This window comes from Talpa occidentalis, unplaced genomic scaffold (genome assembly GCF_014898055.3).
Source record: "Talpa occidentalis isolate TD23 unplaced genomic scaffold, MPIMG_talOcc4v2.1 talOcc4.7, whole genome shotgun sequence".
NCBI lineage: Eukaryota > Metazoa > Chordata > Mammalia > Eulipotyphla > Talpidae > Talpa > Talpa occidentalis.
The window spans coordinates 101,852,488-101,876,313 of NW_023605083.1; the positions used below are offsets into that span (position 1 = coordinate 101,852,488).

The 23,826-nt window shown below is 35.8% G+C and overlaps 2 protein-coding genes across 2 annotated transcripts in view; one reads left to right on the forward strand and one right to left on the reverse strand.

The window, feature by feature from the left end:
• CENPP (centromere protein P) overlaps positions 1-23,826 on the forward strand; it is a 174,510-nt gene that overhangs the window by 36,156 nt on the left and 114,528 nt on the right. The gene's annotated exons all lie outside the window — the stretch shown is intronic.
• Positions 1,922-9,450, reverse strand: OMD (osteomodulin). Its single transcript, XM_037492211.2, has 3 exons — positions 9,120-9,450; positions 3,485-4,441; positions 1,922-2,982 (listed from the first exon to the last, which is right to left on the reverse strand). Exons 2-3 carry the CDS (start codon positions 4,422-4,424, stop codon positions 2,654-2,656), a joined length of 1,269 nt encoding a protein of 422 aa, XP_037348108.1. The 5' UTR covers positions 4,425-4,441; positions 9,120-9,450; the 3' UTR covers positions 1,922-2,653.

The following is a 23,826-nucleotide window of genomic DNA, read 5'->3' on the forward strand; positions in this document are numbered from 1 at the left end:
CATTACCTCAACCAATTTAAAATATTTTCATCACCTCAGAAAGAAACTCTGTACCTATTAGTAGTCACTCCCCCTTTTCCTCTAGTCCCCTGCCCCCAGCCCTAGGCAGTCAATAATTTTTTTTAATTTTATTTTTATATTCCCCATACAATTGCAACCCCCTTATTTTGACCCCAATCCTCCTCCCCCCCCCATAGTGTGTCTCTGGTTCATATTTGTTAGTCAATAATTATTTTGTTTTTGTCGATTTTCCTGTTCTAGACATTTTATGGAAATAGACTTGTGCAATATATGGTCTTCTGTGACTGTTTTCTATTAGCATGATATTTTCATGCTTCATATTGCAGCATATACCAGTATATCACTACCTCTTTTCAACTGACTAATATTCCATTCTGTGGATATATCATTATTTGTTTATTCATCCATTGATGGACATTTGGGTGCAATCTATTTTTTGGTTATTGCTGGAAAATGCTGCTATGAATGTTTGTGTACATGTTTTTATGTGAGCATATGTATTCAGTTCTCTTGGGTATATATCTAGAGGTGGAATTGTTGGGTTATAGGTAACTAACTTTTTGAAGAACTGGCAGGCATCTAAACTATTTGATAGCTCCACCAGTAGTGTTTGAGGGCTCCATTTTCTCCAGGTCCTCACTAACAGTCTATTTGCTGCCTTCTTGAGTCTTAGCTATCTGAGTATGAAAGGGTATATCATTGTGGGTTTTTTTTTTTAAGATTTATTTTTATTTATATAAGAGCTGGGGTACAGGCCAGAGTCGTGGGAGGGTGAGAGAATTCACCAGAGACAGAGTGGGGAACAGAACAGGCAGGCGGACTGAAAACACTGCTGAAGGGAGCAGCCGGCGAGACAGGAGAGGTCTGCCTCGCCATGTGGGAATCTCCCTGGCCGGCCAGGAATCGAACTGGCACTGTGAAGGCTGCGGACAGCTCCACAGTGCTGCGCTCAACCAGCTGCGCCCCCCGGGAGGCCCTATCATTGTGGTTTTGATTTGCTTTCACTGATGGTTTCTCTTTACATTTTTAATTATTCTAGGTAAGAAATAGCTTTGTTTTTCTTATCTCCTAAAACACCCAGTGTTTTTCACTTATCAGCTTATACTAAATGTTAACATTTATAGTCTAGTTTTAAAAGTTTCAATAAAAAACAGAAATGGTCCTTAGAATTTTTCACTTCTGTTGAAAGTATGTTCTACCCTTGCTACTAGCATTTTACTCCTACCTTGACCTGTATCTTACGGTGTCACAGATGCACATGTACTCTGTTTCTTGACCTGTCATTGCTAAACCCTGTACACCAAATGATTTGATGAAGTTAATTAAATGAATGAATGGAGTTTTGTTCATGTTCATTTTGGATTATTGAGGTTGTCCTGGGGTCAGGTGGATGTTGTTTCTTCTGAATGCTAATAAACTACTTAAGGATAATAAAGAGCATAAAGGCTTCATATTAAACTTGTCTCCAAAGAAATAAAGATTCATCACTTGAACACTGCTCCTAAAATAAGGTTCTACATGTTTGGTCTTTGCATATTGTCCAGATTGTTACCATTTGTCCTTTGGATTCTCTGTATTAGCAGCCCAAGATTAGTATTTATCCCTTAGCTAGGGAATTTTATGTAATGTTAGCCTGTAGATCAAGAAAAAATATCACAGCAGTTAAATCATTTTCATTGTAAGTCATAACTTAAAATACTTCAAAATGTTAGATTAAATAATATGTGAATTACATTTTTAAGGAACATATCAAAACCTTCCAAATTTTATCAATGTGTAAATAAACATTGGTGATTACTTGCATGTTTCTAATATACTGTGCTAGAAAAATAGTGTTTAATAATATTAATATAATTTCTTTTGCTAACATTAAATTAACATTGTGAAATAAGCAGTTACTTGTTAGCAAATATTTGTGTAACTAAAACAAAGACACCTTTCTTTATCCCAGTTAAAATGGAGTACATTAATGACTGTCTTGGATGATTGCTGAAATAACAGATTGTGATGAGATAATTTGGTGTTTTTCAGTTTTCCAAATAGAGGGGTTTATATTTTGTTGGTTGGGTGCTCTGAGTGGAAAATAAGATGCATTAATTTCATGAGTCTGTATGCCTGGGATCCTTAGTAGGGTAGCCTCATTTGAAAATAAAGAACATCCTATGTTCTAAGTGTTAGGGCAAGGGGTAGATGTCATGATAATGAGATCTGAAATAAAAATATGAAGGCTTTCTGGAGATTGGGTCCAAGAAATCAGTCTACTCCTTAAATGGATGGCTGTCAGTCTTATAAATGTAACCACTTGTAATTCAAAAATCCTTATGGTGATTCTAAGCCCATGGCTTCTATTTCTTAGCTTTTAAAGCTACTTCTTAATAGAAATGTATTTTTTTCTCAACTTGATAATTTTATGTTTATAATTTAGTTGATTCCCACTTGTCATTCTAATTCATATTTCTAAAGATTTATTTCATTTTGAGTAAGTTCTAATCCTATGTAATGATGCAGATATTACTAACAACTTTAATCTGATCTTATCCTACTATATTAATCTAGATATATTACTTGAGCCATACATGTTTAGTTAAATTAATATTGAACAATATGATTTTGTGATGGTATAAACGTATACCTATATAGTTTCTTGCCATTCTTGACTTCCATAATAGTGAGGATCAGTGTTTTCTTCTGTTCCTTCTTGTTCTGGGTCTTCATGACCACCATCATGATCTTCATTATCAGCATCATCTTGAAATCTCCCAAAAACTTGGGTCTTCAGTTGTATTGTTTGACCATTAGTGCTTCTTTGTTCACCATAATAAATAGTATGTATGTGAGGGAAGCAGAGGAAAATGTATGAGCTTATTGGCTCTTTTAGCTTATTTTGGTCTACACGAATGTATGTTAAATGATGGTGATATAGTGGGTCAACTGATGGACACATCACTGTAATATTGATATCTGAAAAATACAAATTAAAAATTAATCTTGCCACATTACATCCATAATCCTATTTTGGGTATAGTTTTATTAGAATACTTATAAATATAATTATGTCTAATTATTTTTTTATTTAACCATTTTATACTAAAATAAAGAATGTGAAACTATAAGTGAATTTTATGTTATCAAAACAAATTATGGCTTCATTAGCCATTTCAGTAAAAAAGGAATAAATTCTTAGTAAAAATCTCAAAAAATGGAAAAACCATCTTAAGTCCCACTCTGCAGGAGACTTCTATTCTTCATTTACTCTACTGTACTGTTTCTCAGTGTTCAAGGTATTAAAATTTAACAGAAAAGACTTAAAAGTTTTATAGCACACATTTCCCTGGGGCCAATTTCTGCCATTTCCCTGCCCTAATTCAAAGCAATCATTTTTAGCAATGTGTAAAGCATAGATTTTTAAAGAGTTTTTTCTTTAAAGGTCAAAATACTTTTTAAAAAGTAGAATATTACATACTTTCAATTTCATTGTTTTCCAGATATAGATGTTCTAAATTTCTTGGGATGTAGAATGCCTGCTTCAGTTTGTTGTGTCCAACATTGAGCTCTATCAAGTTGGAGAGATTAAAAATATTATATGGGATGTCTTGTAGTTTGTTGTGTGACATTCTTAGAGCATGAAGTTTTGGAAGTTCATTGAAGTAATTTTCTGGTATAGATGAAATTGAGTTATTTTCTAAAGACAGATACATAAGTGAGGAGGGCAAACCAGGAGGCATTGATTCTAATCTGTTATTACATAGGTTGAGCTGCATTAATTTTTCCACTTTGGCAAGAATTTTTTCCTTTAACATAGAATCATCAAGGTGATTATGACAGAGATCAAGCATGGTCAGATTTGCTAATGCATCCATAGCATTTGTCTGCAGTCTGGAGATCTTGTTGTAACCAAGAAGAAGTCTTTCTAGAGACTTAGGAAGAGGTAATGGAAATTCTTCTAAGTCATTATGCTGTAGGTGAAGTTGTAATAGATTTGACAACTTAGCAAACACACCATGATCAATCTTGTGAGACTTAATTTGGTTGTGGCTGAGGTTGATTTCTTTAAGATGAGTGGCATTGGTGAATGAATCTGCAGTCACAGCCTCAATTTCATTGAACTGCAAATAGACTTGCTGCATGTGTGCTGGAATCTTTGGGATTATCTTGAGTTTGCGATTATCACAGTACATTGATAATGGAAAGTCAGATGGACAGAAGCATTCACTGACACAGCCTAAAGTATACTGATGAAAAGGAACTCCGTAGTCTACATTTTGATGAAATTGGAATTCTGGTTGGTAGACGTCATCTGGCTCTTGATCATAATCTTCATCCCATTGATAATATTCATATTGACAATACACTTTGACTCCAAAAAAGAAGCAAATGATACATGCTATACTTAAAAGGCCCATGTTCTTTTTACCTCCTACTGCAAGGAGAAAAGAACATATATTATTGGAAAAGTGAGTGAAACTTAGAATAATTCTCATCTAATTAACAGTATATAAAATGCATAGTATCTTTGTCTGTAGTGAAATATATAAAAGAATGACCAGAATGAGTGGAAAATGCTCAAACCAAAACTGATGTTTAAGTACCGAAAGGTAGTATATATTTCTAAAGTTGCGTACTGCTTTGAACCAGTCTAAGTAACCATCTTTTAATAGAAACTCAGTTCTCTTGCTTCTGGACTATAGATTTAATGATAGCATGACATATCTCAACCCAAAGTTGGATGCCCCCCTCACTGTAAACGCTGGGTGTTCTTACTGACTTCTTTGTCCCCTAGTAATGGTCACTATTGATGAAAAGAGAACCCCTATGTTTTGGTTACAGAGTTTTTACCTAGGAGATTCTTAATGTTAACCCATAATTCTCACTTCAACTTTTGTTTCCTAACCCAAAAATTTCTCGCTTCAACTTTTATTTGCTGTTACTCTTTTCTGTGCTTGGGAAGAACATAAAATACTCCCTTTATGTGAGAGCTTGAGATTTAAAAATAACTGTCATGTTTCACAAGCCTAACCATGCCTTCAAATTTTCCTCATGTAACATTTTCCACGATTATTTAATCTCTGACTCTATTTGAATAACTACTTCAAATCCCAAAGACACAATATTACATTCTACAAAGTTTCAATTTCTAATAGGTTATTCTACACACCTTTCTGATCTTCCTAGCTTTCTTCTTTATGCTAATGTTTTTGGGCTAAGTTCTAGATATATAAACATTGAAAATATACTGTCCCTGTCTCCCAGTTTAAAGGAGGATCAAGTAGATGAGCAGACATGCAGTGAGCAGGAAAGCAGGAGGGTGGGGATGGATAAAGTGAGAGAAGGAGATGTGCATTGAGCAGGTGAGTGGGTGTGGGTGTACAGCAAAAGCCTCTCTTGAGAAAAGCAGTTAACTCATGTTGAACTTGAAGTTGAGATGAATGAGAGATTGTGTGCTGGAGAAAAACAAACAAAAAAGGATAGAAGGCCTTTTCTATCCCCTCACTTATGGTGAGTAAGTCACTGGAAAAAAAAACAAAAACACATGTCTCAATCTAATGAGAGTTGTAAAGCCTCACTCATTCAGTTCATTGGCAATTTTTAGGGTCAGCTGAGATTTACATGTGACAGTGCTCTGAAAATTTGAAAGTGAGCCACATAGATTAAGTATGTTATTTAGAAAAATGTTTAAAAAATGAAAAGAATCAAGCTGTTTCACTCTGAGGCCCTTTTTCTCTACCCTTTGCTTCTAGGGTTTCACAGCAATACTAATGTCCTGACACATCATGTATGTAATGAAATTCCTATTCATGTAGAATTCATTCACCATTGGGATAATGGTGGGAAAATAATTATTTAAATCATATTCTCTGACAGAACCCCTTTTGAGAGACTTCCCTAGACCTAAGTACCTCAGTCTCTTGTCTCAAAAGAAGTAGAAATATCTGGAATGCAAATATTGTGTGGGCTTGGGATTTTAAGAGTTACTCAGGTAGAGCCAGAGGCGCTCTGAACCTTTTTCCTTCAATGATATCCCCTCCAACCTCCTTTTCACTTCCTTGCTGCCATCACACCATGGGCCTTGTGGTCACCCATACAACCATTACACTCTGACATCGTCTCCTATCTTTATAACTTCATGCACTAACTCCATATATAATAATTCTCCAGTTTCACTGGGACCTACAATATACTGATCCTACTGATTTTTCATTGTCTTTCATCCATGTCTCCCCATATACCCAGTTCCTACTTAGCAACCTAGATCCTATAGTTTCATCATTCTCGTAATTCCTTTACATGTGCCTTAAACTTCCTGCCCCCTTAGGTCCTCTTATTCGCTTAAACTGCCTCCCTGATTACTCCACTTCTGTATCTACACTCAACTTGACTTTTGCAATTGAATATGATGAGAGAAAAATTGGGCCATCCAATTGGTCTCATTTTATTTTATTTATTTATTTTTTAATAACAATTTTTTAAAAAAGATTTATTTATTTATTTATACAAGCACTGGGTACAGTCAGAAGCGCAGGAGGGTGAGAGAGTTCACCAGAGCCAGAGCGGGGAGCAGAGCAGGCAGAAGGACCAAAGTACACTGCTGAGGGGAGCAGCTGGTGGCAGGAGAGGTCTGCGCGCCATATGGGACCCTCCTCCTGTGACCGGTGGCCGGGGAGCAGCCGGGGATCGAACCGGCGCTGCAGCGCTCAACCGCTGCGCCACCGGGGAGGCCCCAATTGGTCTCATTTTAAATATGTGACCATTCAAATACTACCCAATAATATCTCCACAAGCCATTCCTTTCCCTTCCCCTAGACAAGTCTCTAAAACCTCATTACCTTTTGGCATTGGATGATTACCTGCCTTTTCATTTACTCTGACATGTTTTCTTATATTTAATCTTATTCTTACCTCAGGAAAAAGCCCAAACAGCAATGGTTTGATCTTTTTTTTTTTACTATCTGTGATTTTAAAACACATGGATTTCTAAATACACTGTATCTATTGTCTTTACACCTGGGATCTATAGACTTTAAGAGAATATTACACATCTCAAAGAAGGAGATGTGTAAGATTTCCAGATAGAAGAGATAAATAAAATCATGTAAGCAACAAAGGGCCAGGTTTTTAGGAAAAGGTGATACACTGTCAAAGGAGCAAAGAAAGACCATTAAACACTATCTGGACCAGAATCTGGAACACCTGAATCTGACCTGCAGTCTTGCACAGCTGAACTTTGAAAAAAGCCTTGCTCATCAGAACTCTGAATTTTATCCTTATATTAAGAACAATAGCAATCATCAGTTAGTGACCTTAATTTGAAAATTATGCATGACTGTTGTTCAGCAATTAGGAGAAATTATTGGGGGGGAAAAAAAGGAGACTTAGATTTACTTTTGACCTGCACTTAATTGCATACTTTTGACTTGGAATCAGAACCTGATGATTGGGGCCGCTCTGAAAATAAAGGGCTTCTTTGTGTTGTCGTCATGGCCACCAAAGAAGAAAGGCTCTTCTTGAAGACAGTTTTTCTTCATAGTCTGAACCCCTCATCATTATCCTCACCCCTTGAGAACTTGACCCTGAGTCTGGCCTTGTCCCACTCCCTTTTGACCAAGTGCAGTTCTCAGATATGAAATCCATCTCATCTCCAGCTATATGGCCATTATTTCCTATCCCTCTTAATCTTCATCCTGATAATTTTCTTTGTTGAAATTATCTTATCCCAATTTTTCATTCAACTAATCTCTTCTTGACTATGTAATAAGCATATTTTATTTCTTTTGCCGTTCATATTCTACAATTTGTATTTTGTTCCCTCGAGGATAACTCATAGCAACGTTTAATTCATTCTCAATCATCGCATTTCCTGATCTCTAATTTTTGACAAAATCTATTGATATACTGCCCAAAGATTTGTTGAATGAATAATTGAATTAATAAATTTTAGGTTGTAACTTGTTAGAGATGCTTATCGGTACTGAAGTTGATTATTTCTAGGTGTTTATTTTGCACCATGATTTCTGAAAATAAGCATAGTCACAGAGAAGTTGGCTGTTCTCTTTGCTATAGCCTGTTTTTCCATACCAATATACAGCATTCTTAATATTTCCTTCTACCTTGTCTAGTGGAAAAATAACAAATATGAAAAAGAAAGTTTAAAGCAAAGTAAAATATTTGTTAACTGTTTTTAAAATTATCCATAAACATGAAATTTTCGTAGTTTATCTATAAAGATTTCCAGTTCATAACATTTTTCTTACTTGGAGATGAAAAGCACTCATGGTTTCATTAAGAAAGTTCTAATTAAAATTATTAATTAAAATAAGGTAGATTTTGTCCTGAAAAGTTTAAAGTAATTGGAAACCTGCATAGTATTTTATTATTTTAAAGGCTTAATTGTTATACTGGTATGAAAATTAATATACAAGAAACCAAGAATTAACATGGTTCAGAATTTTTTAAAGTAGATTTAAACTTAACTCTGTAAAGTGTTGTGCATCATTGCTACAACCAAGACCCAAGGAAGTAAGATTTTTGTTAAAATATGAATGGCTCAAAGTTATTTTTAGCCATGATACATTTAAATCTTAATTAACTTAAATCTAAGAAGCTAGATCCTTCAGTGTTAAGTAGAATGCTCATTTCCCTTTAAGAGGCACATGAAAGCAAAAACATTTTAAGTCAGATATTTAGTAAACAGAGAAATTTGTAAAACATTTCTAGTGATATTTGTAAAAGTAACTTTTTCCTAAAACCAGAATCACTAGCACTGCTCAAATGTATGACTCAACAAATTTTTGTCATTTAAAATGTAAGAGACAGAAATTGATTCCATAAACCTGTGACTCTTTCATTTAAAGTAAAAAATTCTAAATAGCAATTATTGTATAAACCTTAAGTTAGAAAATTAAAACCACTATACTACTTCTTTTCTTGAATATTTTGGCTTGTCAAAGTTTTAATGTATCTTTTACCAGATACTGCTTGTAAAAATCATGCTTTTATGATGGTTGCAATCTATTTTAATGTTAAACAATTCAAATATAATTTTTTTTTATTTTTAACAGGAGTATTTTCTTTAAAAATTGAAAATTATTTTATCATCATACCTGTTGAGTTTGCTTTAGTTTTCAGGAGTTGATGAATTTGCAAATCCTGTCAATGAATCAGAAATTCCTAAATTCTTTAACTGAGTCTCTTAAAAATCCACAGTAACTGCTGTGTCCACATAGGCTGTCCTTTGAATTACTGTAGCAATTTAAGCAAATATAATCTGCTTGGAAAACTCTTGGGTTGAATTAAAATTATGTATTTCTTTTCATTATACAAAACTTTGTGGATTCAAATTAACATGCCTCTATTTTAGTCAGATTTATGTGGCTTACTTCTTTCTTTTTCCCTTAATTTTGGTTTGAGGTGTGGTAAGAATTTCCTCTAATATGAAAGGCAAACAGAGCTAAATGAAACAGCATGTACTGATTACTGTTTTTATTTTCATCTTCATGCCAAAGAATTCTTCAAATTAAGGTCCTCTGTAAAATGAAACTCAGTGTCTCCACCATTTAAGGTGGAACTCACAGTCTCTGAGATCTCAGTTGCCTGATAGCTTGGGTGTTTACTAAATCAGTGTTCCCTTAATTGAGACAAGGAACTAGCATTTCAGGGTTTATTTTTAAAATGAAATAAATTATCATTAGTATTAAAGATTCAATATTTGACTTTTCTATACAAAGAATTACATATTTTCTATCAGCTTTCCCCTTCCTCACCTTTCTCCCAAATACAATATTGAATGCTCTCTAATAACCTTCAATATAAAAATCAGTGTCTTGGTTACAGAATTCAGTGCATTACTCTCAGAAAGTATATCTCCAATTTGCCTGTTTTTAATAGTACAAAAGAATTATAGTACTGAATAAAATAGAATAAGAAACTTCTGTTCACCAGATACTATTACTTTTATTTTGCAGATTCATTTCACTGCTCATTATCTCTTTCTTGAAGAATAGCAGTTAATTGCTTAAATGCTGTATTTTTATACTCTTGTTAAACAGAGAGTTAACTTGTGTCTCTTGGCACTGAACTTTGAGTTCATTCTTTAGGAGATTTTTTCAGACTTGTGCACACTAATAAGGTAAAATAATTCCTGGAGCTTATTTTCCTCAAAATAGTGTTTTCCATTAGATTTTTATAAAGAACTCAGTGGGTTTTGTTTTTTTTTTTTCTTTTCTTTTCTTGTCTTTTTTTTTTTTTTTGCTATACTTCAGATTTTAAAAATGTTTACAGTGTCTCAAGTGATGCTTTGGCAATATTGTAAAAGTCTAATCTATTATTTGAGACATTGGTATGTAAAATGTGGCAGACTGTATTTGGGCCAAGATTTCATCTTGTTACTGATCTTCCCCATATGTTTCCTATTAGTCTTTGTTCTTTAACCTCAGATTTCCATGCTAAAGAAAATAGAGCAAATCTCTGTACATTTTCTAAAATTATTTTACATGCCCTCATAGTTCTTTTTTGAAGATTAATTAAAAAATCAGCAGCTTAATTTTTTATGTAATCTTTCATTTAACTCTGATTTGAATTTATGATAGTGATTGTGTTGTTTCTGTTTCTAACAAATGTGAAAAGAATATTTATCTATTGATAGAATCAAATGTGGACTAGAAAATTTAATGAAATCAACAGGGGAGGTTTAGCTTGGCAAGATTTGGGAATGGGGAAAGGTGGTGGTTAAAATCAGGCCTTAGAAGAAAAATAGAAGCTTTAAGTGATAGTTGGTGAAATGCTGTGATTTACAAAATATATATTTTGCTCCTTCAGGTGACCAAAACACATATTTCTTATACTTAGTCTTCATCTACGGTTCTAGTATTTGGTATAGTGCCGCCAAAAGGCTTGGAATTTTCTGAGTGATGATATTGTCTTTTGTTATATTAATGAAAGTAATTTTTGGAAAAAACCTCAGAAAGGAGGCTGATTATCAGGGAAAACAACTTGAATAGAGGGTTGAAACTTCTACTCTACCCCAAACCCCACTGTCCTCCCCAGAGGACAGGGGCTAGAAGTTGTGTTCAATTGCCAGTGGCCAATGATTTAATCAGTCACGTCTATAATAAAGCCTCCATAAAAGCCCACGAGAAGGGACTTCAGAGAACTTACGGATTGGTGAAAATGAAGGTTTTGGTGGGAAAATAGGTTGCCTGGAGAAGACAGGGAAGCTCTGTGCCTTTTCCCCATACTTTGCCCTATGCATGTCTTTTATCTGGTTGTTGAGTGCGTCCTTTATTTTTTTTTAAAGATTGATTGATTGATTGATTGATTTATACATACATACAAGCACTGGGTACAGTCAGAAGCGCGGGAGGGTGAGAGAATTCACCAGAGCCAGAGCGGGGAGCAGAGCAGGCAGAAGGACCAAAGTACACTGCTGAGGAGAGGAGCGGGCGGCAGGAGAGGTCTGTGCACCACGTGGGACCCTCCTCTGATGGCCGGGGAGCAGCCAGGGATCGAACCGGCACTGCAGCTGAGTGCGTCCTTTAATATCCTTTGTAATAAATCAGTGATCTGGTGAGTAGATAAATTTCCTGAGTTCTTCATGCAACTCTAGCAAATTAATTGAACCTGAGGTGGGGGTCCTGGGAACCCCTGGTTTAAAGCCACTTGGTCAGAAGCACAGATGATAATCTGGGCTTTTGAGGGGTACGTGACTTCTGAGAAGCGGGGTAACATGCTAGTCAGAAGCCCAGTTAACCAGGTGGAGCTTGCCTAGAGCAGTTTTGGGAGACTGAACCCTTTACCTTTGGGATTTGATCTCCAGCTAGATAGTGTCAGAACTCAGTTGAATATTCCAATATCCTGCTGGTATCTGAGAATTGTTTGTTGGAGAGGCCTATCCTTTGAGCTACATTCCAAAATTGAGCTGCATTGAGCTGCATTCCCAGAAATTTTTAAACTGTGATTTATATGCATAGTTAATGTATGATAAAAGGACCAAAAGAAATGAAATTGTCTTCAACAAATGGTACTGGGAAAACTGGACAGAACATGCAGAAAAATGAAACTAGACCGCTCTCATTCCATACACAAAAATTAACTTAAATGGATTAAATATTTGGACATAAGACCAGAAACCATAAAATACATAAGGGAAAACAAACAAAACATGTCTCAGCATGGCTTCAAGGATGCCTTTGGGGACTCAACTCCAGTTGCAAGGAAAACAAAAGCAAAAATAAATGAAGGGGACTAAGTAAAGTTTTAAAAACTTCTGAACACTATCATTTAAACAAAGATACCCTATTGGATGGGAGAAAAATTTTGCACATCATATATTTTACAAGGGCCTAATATCCAGGAACAGATAACGCATACAACTCAACAAAAAGAAAACAAAGAACCCAGTCAAAAAATGGGCTGAAGGGCTAAATAGACACATCTCCATAGAAGATATATAGATGGCCAACAGGCACATGAAAACATGTTCAACACCACTTGTAATCAGTTGTTTTTTTTTTAGTCAAGGAAAATAAAACAGCTCTCCTTTTTATTTTTTTTATTTTTTTATTTAAATTTTATTTCTATATTCCCCATACAATTACAACCCCCTTATTTTCACCCCAAGCCCTCCTTTCCCCGCCCCCCAACCCCCATAGAGTGTCTCTGGTTCATAGTTATTTGTTGATTTTGATATTTTCTTTTTTATAGTTATTCTTTTTCCTGGTCCCTTTTTTAAGTTTTCTAGATTCCTGCTATGAGTGAGACCATCTGGTATTTTTCTTTTTCTTTCTGGTTTGTTTTGCTGAGCATGATCCCTTCCAGTGCCATCCGTGTTGCTGCAAATTGCATGTGTTTATCTTTTTTGAATGCTGAGTAATATTCCATGGTGTATATGTACCACATCTTCTTGATTCAGTCATCTATTTTTGGGCATTTGGGCTGTTTCCAAAGCTTAGCTATTGTAAATAGTGCTGCTATAAACATAAGGGTGCAGGTGCTCTTTGGAATTGATGTTTCTGTGTCCTTTTTGTAAATACCTAGGAGTGGAATTGCTGGATCATATGGAAGCTCTATGTTTAATAGGTCAAGAAATCTCCACACAGCTCTCCATAGTGGTTGGACCAGTTTGCACTCCCACCAACAGTGCAAGAGAGTTCCTTTTTTTCCACAACCTCGCCAACATTTGTTGTTGCTAGTTTTTTTAATATGTGCCATTCTCACCAGTGTGAGATGGTATCTCATGGTAGTTTTGATTTGCATTTCCCTGATTACAAGTGATGTTGAACATTTTTTCATATGCCTGTTGGCCATTGGCATTTCCTCTTCAAAGAAGTTTCTTTTTAATTCTTCTGCCCATTTTTGACTGGATTATTTTCTTTGTTTTTGTTGAGTCTCATCAGCTCTTTGTAGATTTTTGTGATCAGTCCTTTATCATTAGTGTTGTGTGCAAAAATGTTCTCCCAGTCGGTGAGGTTTCTCTTTGTTTTTGTTACTGTCCCTTTTGCTGTGCAGAAGCTCTTTAATTTGATGTAGTTCCAGCTGTTTATCTTTGCCTTCACTATCACTACTTTGGGTAATGTGTCTGTAAAGATGTCTTTGATGTGCATATCATGTAGTGTTTCGCCTATATTTCCTTCTATGTATTTTATGGTTTCAGGTCTTATGTCTAGTTCTTTAATCCATTTTGAGTTGGTTTTTGTGCATGGTATTAGATAGTAGTCAAGCTTCATTCTTTTGCATGTAGCGACCCAGTTTTCCCAGCACCATTTGTTGAACAAACTTTCTTTGCTCCAATGCATATTCTTTGCTCCTTTGTCAAAGATTAGTTGACCATAAATCTGTGGGTTTATTTCTGGATTTTCTATTTGATTCCATTGGTCTGTGTGTCTGTTCTTGTTCCAATACCATGCAGTTTTGATGATTATGGCTTTGTAGTATAGTTTGAAGTCTGGGAGTGTGATGCCTCCATTCCCTTTTTTTTTTTTTTTTTTTCCGAGAGCTTTGGCTATATGGGGTTTTTGGTGCTTCCATATGAATTTCATCAATAATTGTTCTATTTCTTTGAGAATGACATTGAAATTTTTATTGGAATAGCATTGAATCTGTATATTGCTTTTGGTAGGATGGCCATTTTAATAATGTTTATTCTTCCAATCCATGAGCAGGGGATGTCTTTCCATTTCTTTGTGTCTTCTTCTATTTCTTTTAACAGTGTTTTATAGTTTTCTTTGTATAGGTCCTGTACCTCTTTTGTTAGATTTATTCCCAAGTATTTGATTTTTTTTGTTTCGATAATGAAAGGGATGGTTTTTGATTTCTTCTTCAGATTTATCATTTGTGTATAGGAAGGCTATTGACTTTTGCGTGTTGATTTTGAATCCTGCCATTTTACTGAACTGATTGATTAGTTGAATTAGTTCACAATGGCAAATAGAGGTGCTAATAAAATGGAATACTTTTTAACTATAAAAATGATGAACTCGCCATTTGTAACAACATGAATGGAATATAGGGATAATGCTATAAATCAGGAGGAGAAAGACAAAAACAAAAATCCCTATCCAATTAAAAATGCCACTATTGGGCCTCCCTGGTGGCACAGGTGGTTGAGTACCACTGTGAAGCTGTCCACAGTCTGTGCAGCGCAGGTTCAATCCCAGCCGGCCAGGGAGAAACCCACATGGTGCAGCAGACCTCTCCTGTCTCGCTCTCTGCTCCCCTCAGCAGTGTATTTCAGTCAGTCTGCCTGTTCTGTTTCACACTCTGTCTCTGGTGAATCCTCTCACCCTCCTGCACATCTGGCCTGTGCCCCGGTTCTTGTATAAATAAATGAATCTTTTAAAAAAAAATGCCACTATTGCCATGCACTAAATTCAACATTGTTTCTGTTTTCCTTATCTTTGATTTGTACCAGTGCTATGTGACTTAAATTATACAGCTTTTTAATATCTAATAGGACTTTCTCCCTATCATTCTTTTTTGAATGTGCCTAATTGTTCTCACTTCATGCTGCTGCTGCCTTATTTGAATTGACTGGATGAGCATGCATCCTTTCCGTTAATATTTTGCAATATTAAAATTGTCCATTTGCTTTGTAATGTGGGTTTTTTTTCCTGTTTTTCAGTTTGCTGAGCATTTTTATGTGTGATAGGCTCATAATAGATATATTTTATATATGGAAAGAATAAGTGAGTATAAGATACCAAGACTAATGAAACAAATATGTATTTATTTTCCATCTAGTTTAAGAACTAAGACATTAAGGCCTTGGGAGAACATCCTCTCTTTACCCTGCTCTCTTCTTGCCAAGTGAAACTGCTATTTTGAATTATGTATTTGATATTCCCTTGTATCCCATATATATTACATATTTATGAATTCTTAAACCATATAGTTGGCTCTCCACACCCACAAGTTCTGCATCCCTGGATTCAACCAACCGCTGATTGAAAATACATGTAATTAAGCCTGCAGTGGTTCCATCTGTACTGAACATACACAGATTTTTTTTTTTTGTTACTATTCCTACACAATATAATATAATAGCTATCTGCATGGCATTTACATTGTATTAGGTATTATAAGTATTATAGATGGAATTAAAGATGGAAGGATGTCCATAGGTCATATGCAAATGCTATATGCTATTTTATATGAGGAACTTAAGAGTCCTTGGATTTTGGTGTCCTCAGGGGTCCTGCAGCTGGTTTCCCATGGATACCAAGGGAAGATTGTATTGCTTAATTTTGTACTTTTGAGGGTTTTTTTTAAAGATTTATTTATTTATGCATACAAGAGCTGGGGTACAGGCCAGAAGCATGGGGATTGAGAGGATTTACCAGAGACAGAGTGGGGAACAGAATAGGCAGATTGATCGAAGTACACTGCTGAGGGGAGCAGCAGGCAAGTCAGGAGAGGTCTGTGGCACCATGCAGCTTGCTCCCTGGCCAGCACGGGGATCAAACTCGTGCTACAGAGGCTGTGGACAGCTTCATAGGTTGCATCTTTACTCCTTGTGCCACCAGGGAGGTCCTGTACTTTTGAGTTTTATGTGAATGGTACATTGCTGTCAGTGAGATTCTATAATTTGCTTTTTCATCAATGTTGTATCATCATTTCACTATTGCATACTGTTCATACTGTTGTTGAAAATATCATCAGCTGTTTTCTTCTATGGAAAGAATTTTAAATTGTTGCCTTTTTTGCTGTTATGAAAGCTAGTTCTGTGAATATTTTTGAACATGTTTCTTGGGAATGCTTGTGTGGTCTCATAAGAGCATTTACCTAGGAAGAGAATTGCTGGTCAAAGGGGATCATTTCCCCCAAATTTTCAAGACGCAGAATTATGATTTCAAGTAGTTATACCAGTTTGCATTCTCACTAAGAGTAGGTACAGTTACAGTTATTTTAGATGTCATTAATGCTTGGTATTATTTATTTCTCCATTTTGATATATAATGGCATTGCTTGTGACTTTAATGTAATGTATACTCGCATATATACACACACACACAATTTACAAAATAAACATTTATAAAACATCTGGTATAATGATTGCATGAAAATACCATTACAAAAATATACCCACATAAACACTTTTCAAATATACATACTTTGTACTTACCTTTCTTTAAATATTCCCCAAATCCCACTGCTTCTACCATGGCTGGGACCAAAGTCAAAGTATATCAAACATGTTTTGATAACAATCATTTTTTTAAAGTTTATTTATATTTTACATCATTGTTCATTTTTGTACAATGCGTGCTTTCTCTTCTCAGGTGTAGTTCTTGTAAAACTCCTGCCACCAATTCACCTGTGCACCGTTACGATAGTCCCTTCTGCTCTTCCCTCCCATTTTGATCCCTCTCCCTCCTCCTCCCCTGCAGAATGTCTCTAATTTATAGTTTCCTGTAACAACAACAAAAAAAAATTGTTTATTTCCTGATCTTTTATTTGGCTCCCCTATATTCCTCCTATAAGTGAAGCTGTCCGGACAGCAAACATTTTTGATATCAATATATAAATTTTATTTTTATATACTAGTTATAAACACTTGAAGGTTGAAATATTTAGTTAAAATCTAATAAGCTTTGTGTAAGTTTATGCTGAAAACAATAAAACATTGGTAAAAGACATGGAAGAAGACTTAGGTAAATAGAAGTATTGACAAAAATATAGACAAATGGAGTTTTGGACCCAAAGAGAAAATTCAGATATAGATCCACAAAGTTACAGTCAATTTTATGAAAGTCAGTTTAATGAAGAAAGGATAACTTTTTTAAAGAAGAAAATGTTCAGAGAAAACAAAAATATTCAATGTATAGAAAAAGAGACTTGGAATGCAAACATTGGAATTAATGTCTCAAGCCTCATACTATGTGCTTAAGTTTTAACTCAACTCTTGGAACCTTAGTTCCTGCTTTTGCAAAAAAAAAAAAAAAAAAAAAAAGTGGGAGGGGAGGGATTAAAACTGGCAGTTTTACCTCTAAAAATCTGCTCCTATATATTGGTTTTCTTGGTAGTTGAAGCCCAGGAATGGAGTGTATAGTCATCTTTTTCTAAATTCAACATATTCTACAATATGAACATGACACAATTGGTTTAACCATTCCTCTGCTGAAGACCATCTGGCTTGCTTCCAGTTTGAGGCTATTACTAATAAAGTTACCATACACATTCATGTATAATTTTGTTTCTATGTAATGGTAAAAAATGCAGGTTTTAAAATATATTAGTAATAAATACAGGTTTTTATGTGAACACGGGTCTTTATTTCTCTGGGATAAATGTCCTAGAGTATAATTACTAGGTTATAGGGTGAGCACATGTTTAGTTTTTAAATATCTGCTCAACTATTTTCCAGAGTGACTAAACCATTTTACATTCCTACCAGCAATGTATGAGAGATCCATTTTCTATCCATCCACCTCAGCATTTGGTATTACCCTGAAACCCACTTACTTCTTTTTTCAAAATTGTTTAAACTATTCAAGTTCCTTTTCCCTTACATATAAATTTTAGAATAACCTTGTCTATATCTACAAAAGATCTTGCTGGGATTATATTAAAACTGTATATCAAATTTTGCTTGTTTTTAATTGTGCTGTTCATCTTGGTATGAGTTATAAACATTCTTTATATATTCTGGATACAAGTCCTTTACCAATACATATTCCACAGTTGTTTTCTTCCAGTCTGTGACTCATCTTTTCATTTTCTAATGGTATCTTTTGACACACAAATATTAATTTTGTAAAGCCCAATTTATAATTTTTTCTTTTTGGCTAATGCTTTTGATGATAAGTCCAAGAGCACTTTTCCTAGCTAAATCCTTGAAGATTTATTCCTAGAGTAAAAGGCTCTTTTTATCTGGAGACAGTCATCAGGTAAGCCAACACAAGCACTTATGTGGTGATTTACCTTCTCTTTGTGTACATTGCTGGCAATACCACCAGTTCTCAGGACGCCAGTGTCCTCTTCTCTACAGGCCTGATAAAGCCAGCATACTGGGATACAAGGCCAAGCATGGCTATGTCATATATTGGATTCCTGTGCACTCTAGTGACTGCTAACATACACTTATAAGGGTGTAGCCTATGGCACGTCTGTCCATCATTGGATTTGCCATGGACAGGACAGCCGATGAAGTTCTCTGCCATTAACAAAGACTTGGAGTCTAAATGAATTTGCAGTGGGGGGAGCCTGGGGAGAGTGACATCAAGAGCAGCTTTGCCTTTCACTCTCCCAGCCCAAACTTTTATTGAAGATATGAACAAAGGAACAAGAAAATAGCATGCAATTGTGTTTTTGCTTATATAGATTAATAAGTTACTGCTGAAAACAAGTTTTCCTGGTTAATAGGGCACATGCGCACAAACCAGTAGGTCCTCAGAAAATAGGAGTCAATTCTGGGAAGAAGTTGAACTTCTAACGTCCTGGAACTGTGTATGCAGAGAAAACAGGTATTCTCCAAAAACTCCTGCTCCCTTTAGGGCAGCAGGCTCTCAACAGGGATTAACCAGCTAAAGTTTACTCAAGTCTTCAGTCTGTTCCTACAGGACAAGCTGGATGCCACCTTGGGGCTATGAGAGTCCTGAATTCTTACTGGGCGGGTGAAGATTCCACATATAGATTGCTTGTTATCCTTACTAATTTATTCCATAAAGCTCTCAGAAGAAATCCTGACACTCAGTGGATCACCACTGGGTCATTTTAAACCAGTCCACAAGCATGGGAAGATTCAAAAGCTGACATCTGCAAGTCTTATGAGCCATGGCCTTAGTGAAGGCCACAGGTTCCTATTGGTGTTTCTCACTGTGGAGCTTAGAGAAGGCACAATATTCTTCAACTCTGCTATTGTAATTAATAATACATAATGTTTATAAAATTATTACCTGTTCAACAATTTAGGACAGTTATAAAAGAAAAGTTGTATTTCTTTTTTGTTTGCTAGATTCTTACAGAAGTTTGTAGTTTTATCTCTTACATTTAGTTCTGTGATCTATTTTGAGTTAACTTTGTATGTAATATGAGATTAGGGACTAAGTTCAGTTATTTCCATGTGAATAGCCAATGATCTCAGTACCATATGTTGAAACAATGATGATTTCCCCATGCATTGCCTTGATATCGTTGTTAAAAGTCAGTTAACCATAAATGTACAGATCTCTTTCTAGATTCTCAGTTCTATCTCTCTGTTCTATGTGCCTTACTTATTTGTTACAGCAGCTTTTCAGTAGGCTTTGTCATCAGGTAGTATATGTTCTCCAGCTTTGTTCTTTTATTTCCCAAATTGTTTTCACTGTTTTAAGTCCTATGCTTTTCTATTAATTTGGGGGTGGGGATTGATATGTCCATTTCTACCATCATAAGGCTTTGTGATGATTGAGTGAGTGCTTGGTATTTCAACCTTACCTTTAGAATCCGTCATTTGTTATTGCCATATGGTATGGGCTCTGTAAATGCTAGTGCTGGTCTCTTTTTTTAATAAGATTTTTATAGTCTTGTGAAGTGACTCACACACTTTATAAGTATGCAAAGTATAACTCTGCTCCCAGTTTTCAAATATTCCATCCCTTTGTTTTCCCAAGTATATGCTTTTATTAGCCAGACCACATATTATAATTTCTGCTTCTAGTTAGATGTTGTTTACGTTTTTTAAATCACAGTAGTGTTTTGAGATTCTTTTAAAGTATTTCTAGGTTTGTTGTCTTTATTTTCAGACTTCTACAGCATATTAGCATAAGATTACCCTTCCATGGTGAAAATTAGGTAATTTGTCCAGCAAATTTAATGCAAAAATTTCATTTTTGGAAATAAATTTTTGAAATATGTATCTTTTTCAGTATATATGGGAAATTACACATAAGCTATTCTGTGGTTTCAGAATGGATAGAGGTGGTAGAACCTCTATAGCTATAGATTCACAGTGGCCATCATGGGAGGCTGTCTCCATAGATTGTTATGAACCTGAAGACTCCTATGTCTCTGGGGAATCCATTTTCTCATTGTAAAGAGGTTAAATAAGGCTGTTTCCAGACCTAAAATTCTGTTCTTCCCTTTTGTTTTCTATGTGACCAAGAAAACTGGGAATCCATACCATATATGGATTAACATATAAAAATTAACTCAAAATGAAACAAAGACCTATATATGAGAGCTAGACTATTAAATTTTAGAATAAAACATAGATGTCAGTCTTTTTGACCTTGAATATACCAAATGCACAAGAAACAAGGAAAAAAAAAACAGATAAATTGGTTATCATCAAAATTAAATTTTTTCTTCCATGACAAAGGATGCTATAAAGAAAGTGGAAAAAACAACCTACAGAGTAGGGGAAGTATTTTCTTTTTCTTTTTCTTTTTTTTTTAAGATTTATTTTTATGCAAGAACCGGGGTACATAAAGGACTTGTTTCTAGAGTACATAAGCAACTCATACAAGACAGCAGTAATAATAGTGATAGTCACCAACTTAAAATTGTAAAGAATTTGAATAACCTTTTCTCCAAAGAATGTAGTAGCATTATTCATTATGGCCAGAAAGCAGAAACAAATCATGTCAGTCAGCTGATGAATGGATAAGTAAATGTGCCCCATCCATAGAGTGGATTAGTGAAATGAAGGGTTGATACATGCTGTATGAGTGCATGTTGAGAACATTATGCTAAATGGAAGGAGTCAGACACAAAAGATTACATATTTATTATTCCATTTATGTGAAAGGTCCAGAGACATATAAAATCCTTAGAGACAGAAAATGGATTGGTGCTTACCTAGGTTGGGAGAAAATGGGGAGTAACTTTTAACAAGCATAGGGTTCTTTTTTGGAGTTGAAAATATTCTGAAATTGTATTCATGGTTGCTAAACCTGGATATACTAAAAACAAGTGAACATACTTTAAATGGGTGGATTGTACAGTGTATGAGTCAATAAAGCTATTATAAAAAATAATAGGATTAGGAGTATAAATGAAATAGGATTAGCTATGAGTTGCTGACTTTTGAAAATGAATGAGATGTACTCATTTTATTGTTTTGTCTACTTTTTTTCCTATTATAAATTCTCTTTAATAAAAAGGAAATCACCAGCACCCAACTCAAGTTTTTTTTTTTTTTCTTTTCTTTTTTTGCTGTGCAAAATTATATTTTCTCCCCAGATCCCTAATAAAAAAAAATTAAAGTGGGCCTCCCCTGGTGGCGCAGCGGTTGAGCGCTGGGCAGCTGCCCACAGCCTCTGGAGTGCCAGTTCGCTCCCCAGCACCGGCGAGGGTCCCACAAGTCACCACAGACCTCTCCTGCTAGCGCCTCCTGCTCCCCTCAGCAGTGTATTTCGTCAGTCTGCCTATTCTGTTCCTGCTCTGGCTCTGGTGAATTCTCTCACCCTCCTGCACTTCTGACTGTACCCAGTGTTTGTATAAATAAATAAATAAATAAATCTTTTTTAAAAAAAAGATATTAAAACTTACGTTTATATATATTTAAAAGAAGAGAGAGAAAAAAAATTAAAGCAATATTGACTCCCCTTTGTAGATCCAGAAGTTGAGTCTGGACCCAATGAGACATCAAACTCAGGTCTTTATATCAGAACTTCACATGACTGCCTGTACTCTGCTTTTAAAGTAGAAAATGATCTGTGCATTTGCCCCTTGTCTTGATTTGTCCTGTTTCTGACCTTTAGTCAGGTCATCTGTAACCTCTTATGTCCATGTAAGGGTTTATTTTATTTTATTTTTAAAAATTTATGCATACAAGAGCTGGGGTGCAGACTAGAGGTGTGGGATGAGGGCGGGTGAGAGGATTCACCAGAGACAGAGTGGGGAGCAGAACAGGCATATTTACTGAAACATACTGTTGAGGGGAGCAGCAGGCTAGACAAGAGAAGTCTGCTGCGCCATGTGGATCACCTCCTGGCCTAGGATTGAATTTGTGCTTCAGTGGCTGCAGATAGCTTCATAGTGCTGTGTTTTATCCCCTTGGGCCCCCAGGGAGGCCCATGTAAGAGTTCATTTTAAAACAGCTCTTTATTTCTCATTTTACTATTTCACCAGGGGAGAGATTACTGCTGAGAATGCTTCCCTTGTTACAGCACTAGTCAGAGCTGATTGGGTGTGAGGATTTGTTCAAAACTCCCCAAAGCCTGTGATAGAAACTAATAAACCCTTCAGTAACACTGAATGCATTGGGAAAAAATGCCTCCACCCCTCCCTCTGAGAACTAAGAGCACAGCAGTACATCTGCAAAGGGGATGTGTCCACTGCCCTGGAGCAGGAGGGGAAGGGGAATGACATGGTGAGAATAAAAGTTTTTCCTTTTGGACCTCCCTGGTGGCGCAGGCGGTTGAGCGCTGCACTGTGAAGCTGTCCACAGCCTCTGCAGTGCCAATTCGATCCCGCCAGCCGCAGAGATACCCACATGGCATGACAGACCTCTCCTGTCTCGCCCACTGCTCCCCTCAGCAGTGTATTTCATCAGTCTGCCTGTTCTGTTCCCCACTCTGTCTCTGGTGAATCCTCTTACCCTCTCACGCCTCTGGGCTATACCCCAGCTCTTGTATAAATAAATAAATTTTTTAAAAAAAAAAGTTTTTCCTTTTCCTTTATTGATTAATTTAGAAGCATATATTGAGCAAAGGCACTGTGCCAGCCTTTGGTAAGGGGGGGAAAAAGAGGGAATACCAAGATGACTGAAACACAGTGCTTACAACCAAGATGTCTAGAATACTCTGGAAAAGATCAGTATATAAATAGCTATAATAAGATAGGTTGTGATAAGGGCAGAAGAGAAGCACAATCAAAATGCTGGGAAGATTCAGTGGCAGGGGGGGAAGAAGCCATATCTGTTTATGGAGAATCGGGAAGATGGACTTTTGACATTTGAGGCTGGGTGAGATTGTGATAGATACAAAAGATGGCATGAGCAAAGACACAGCTGCCAGAAAATAAATAATATACTTGAGAACTAGCAAGTAATCCTGTGTTAGAGCATAAAAAGATGTAAGCATAAAAGTTCAAGTCATTATTTGAATGTGGGGCCTAGACAGTCTTAAAAGATAGGTTGAAGGTTTTATAACTCAGGAACGCTGAGAGCTTTTGATGAAGGAACTGGCATATGCAATCCAGATAATACACTGAACTATTTGCTTGGTCATGTTCACATTGGGCTGCAAAATGAGGCAAGGAACCACTTTTAATATTCCAATTAAAAAATAAAGTGATTGTGATATGGGGTGTGAGAAGAGAATAAGAAGGAAGGGATAGATGCCGGCAGATGGGAAAGCAGGGCAAGGTCATAGAAGGGCAAGAAGGTCTGTA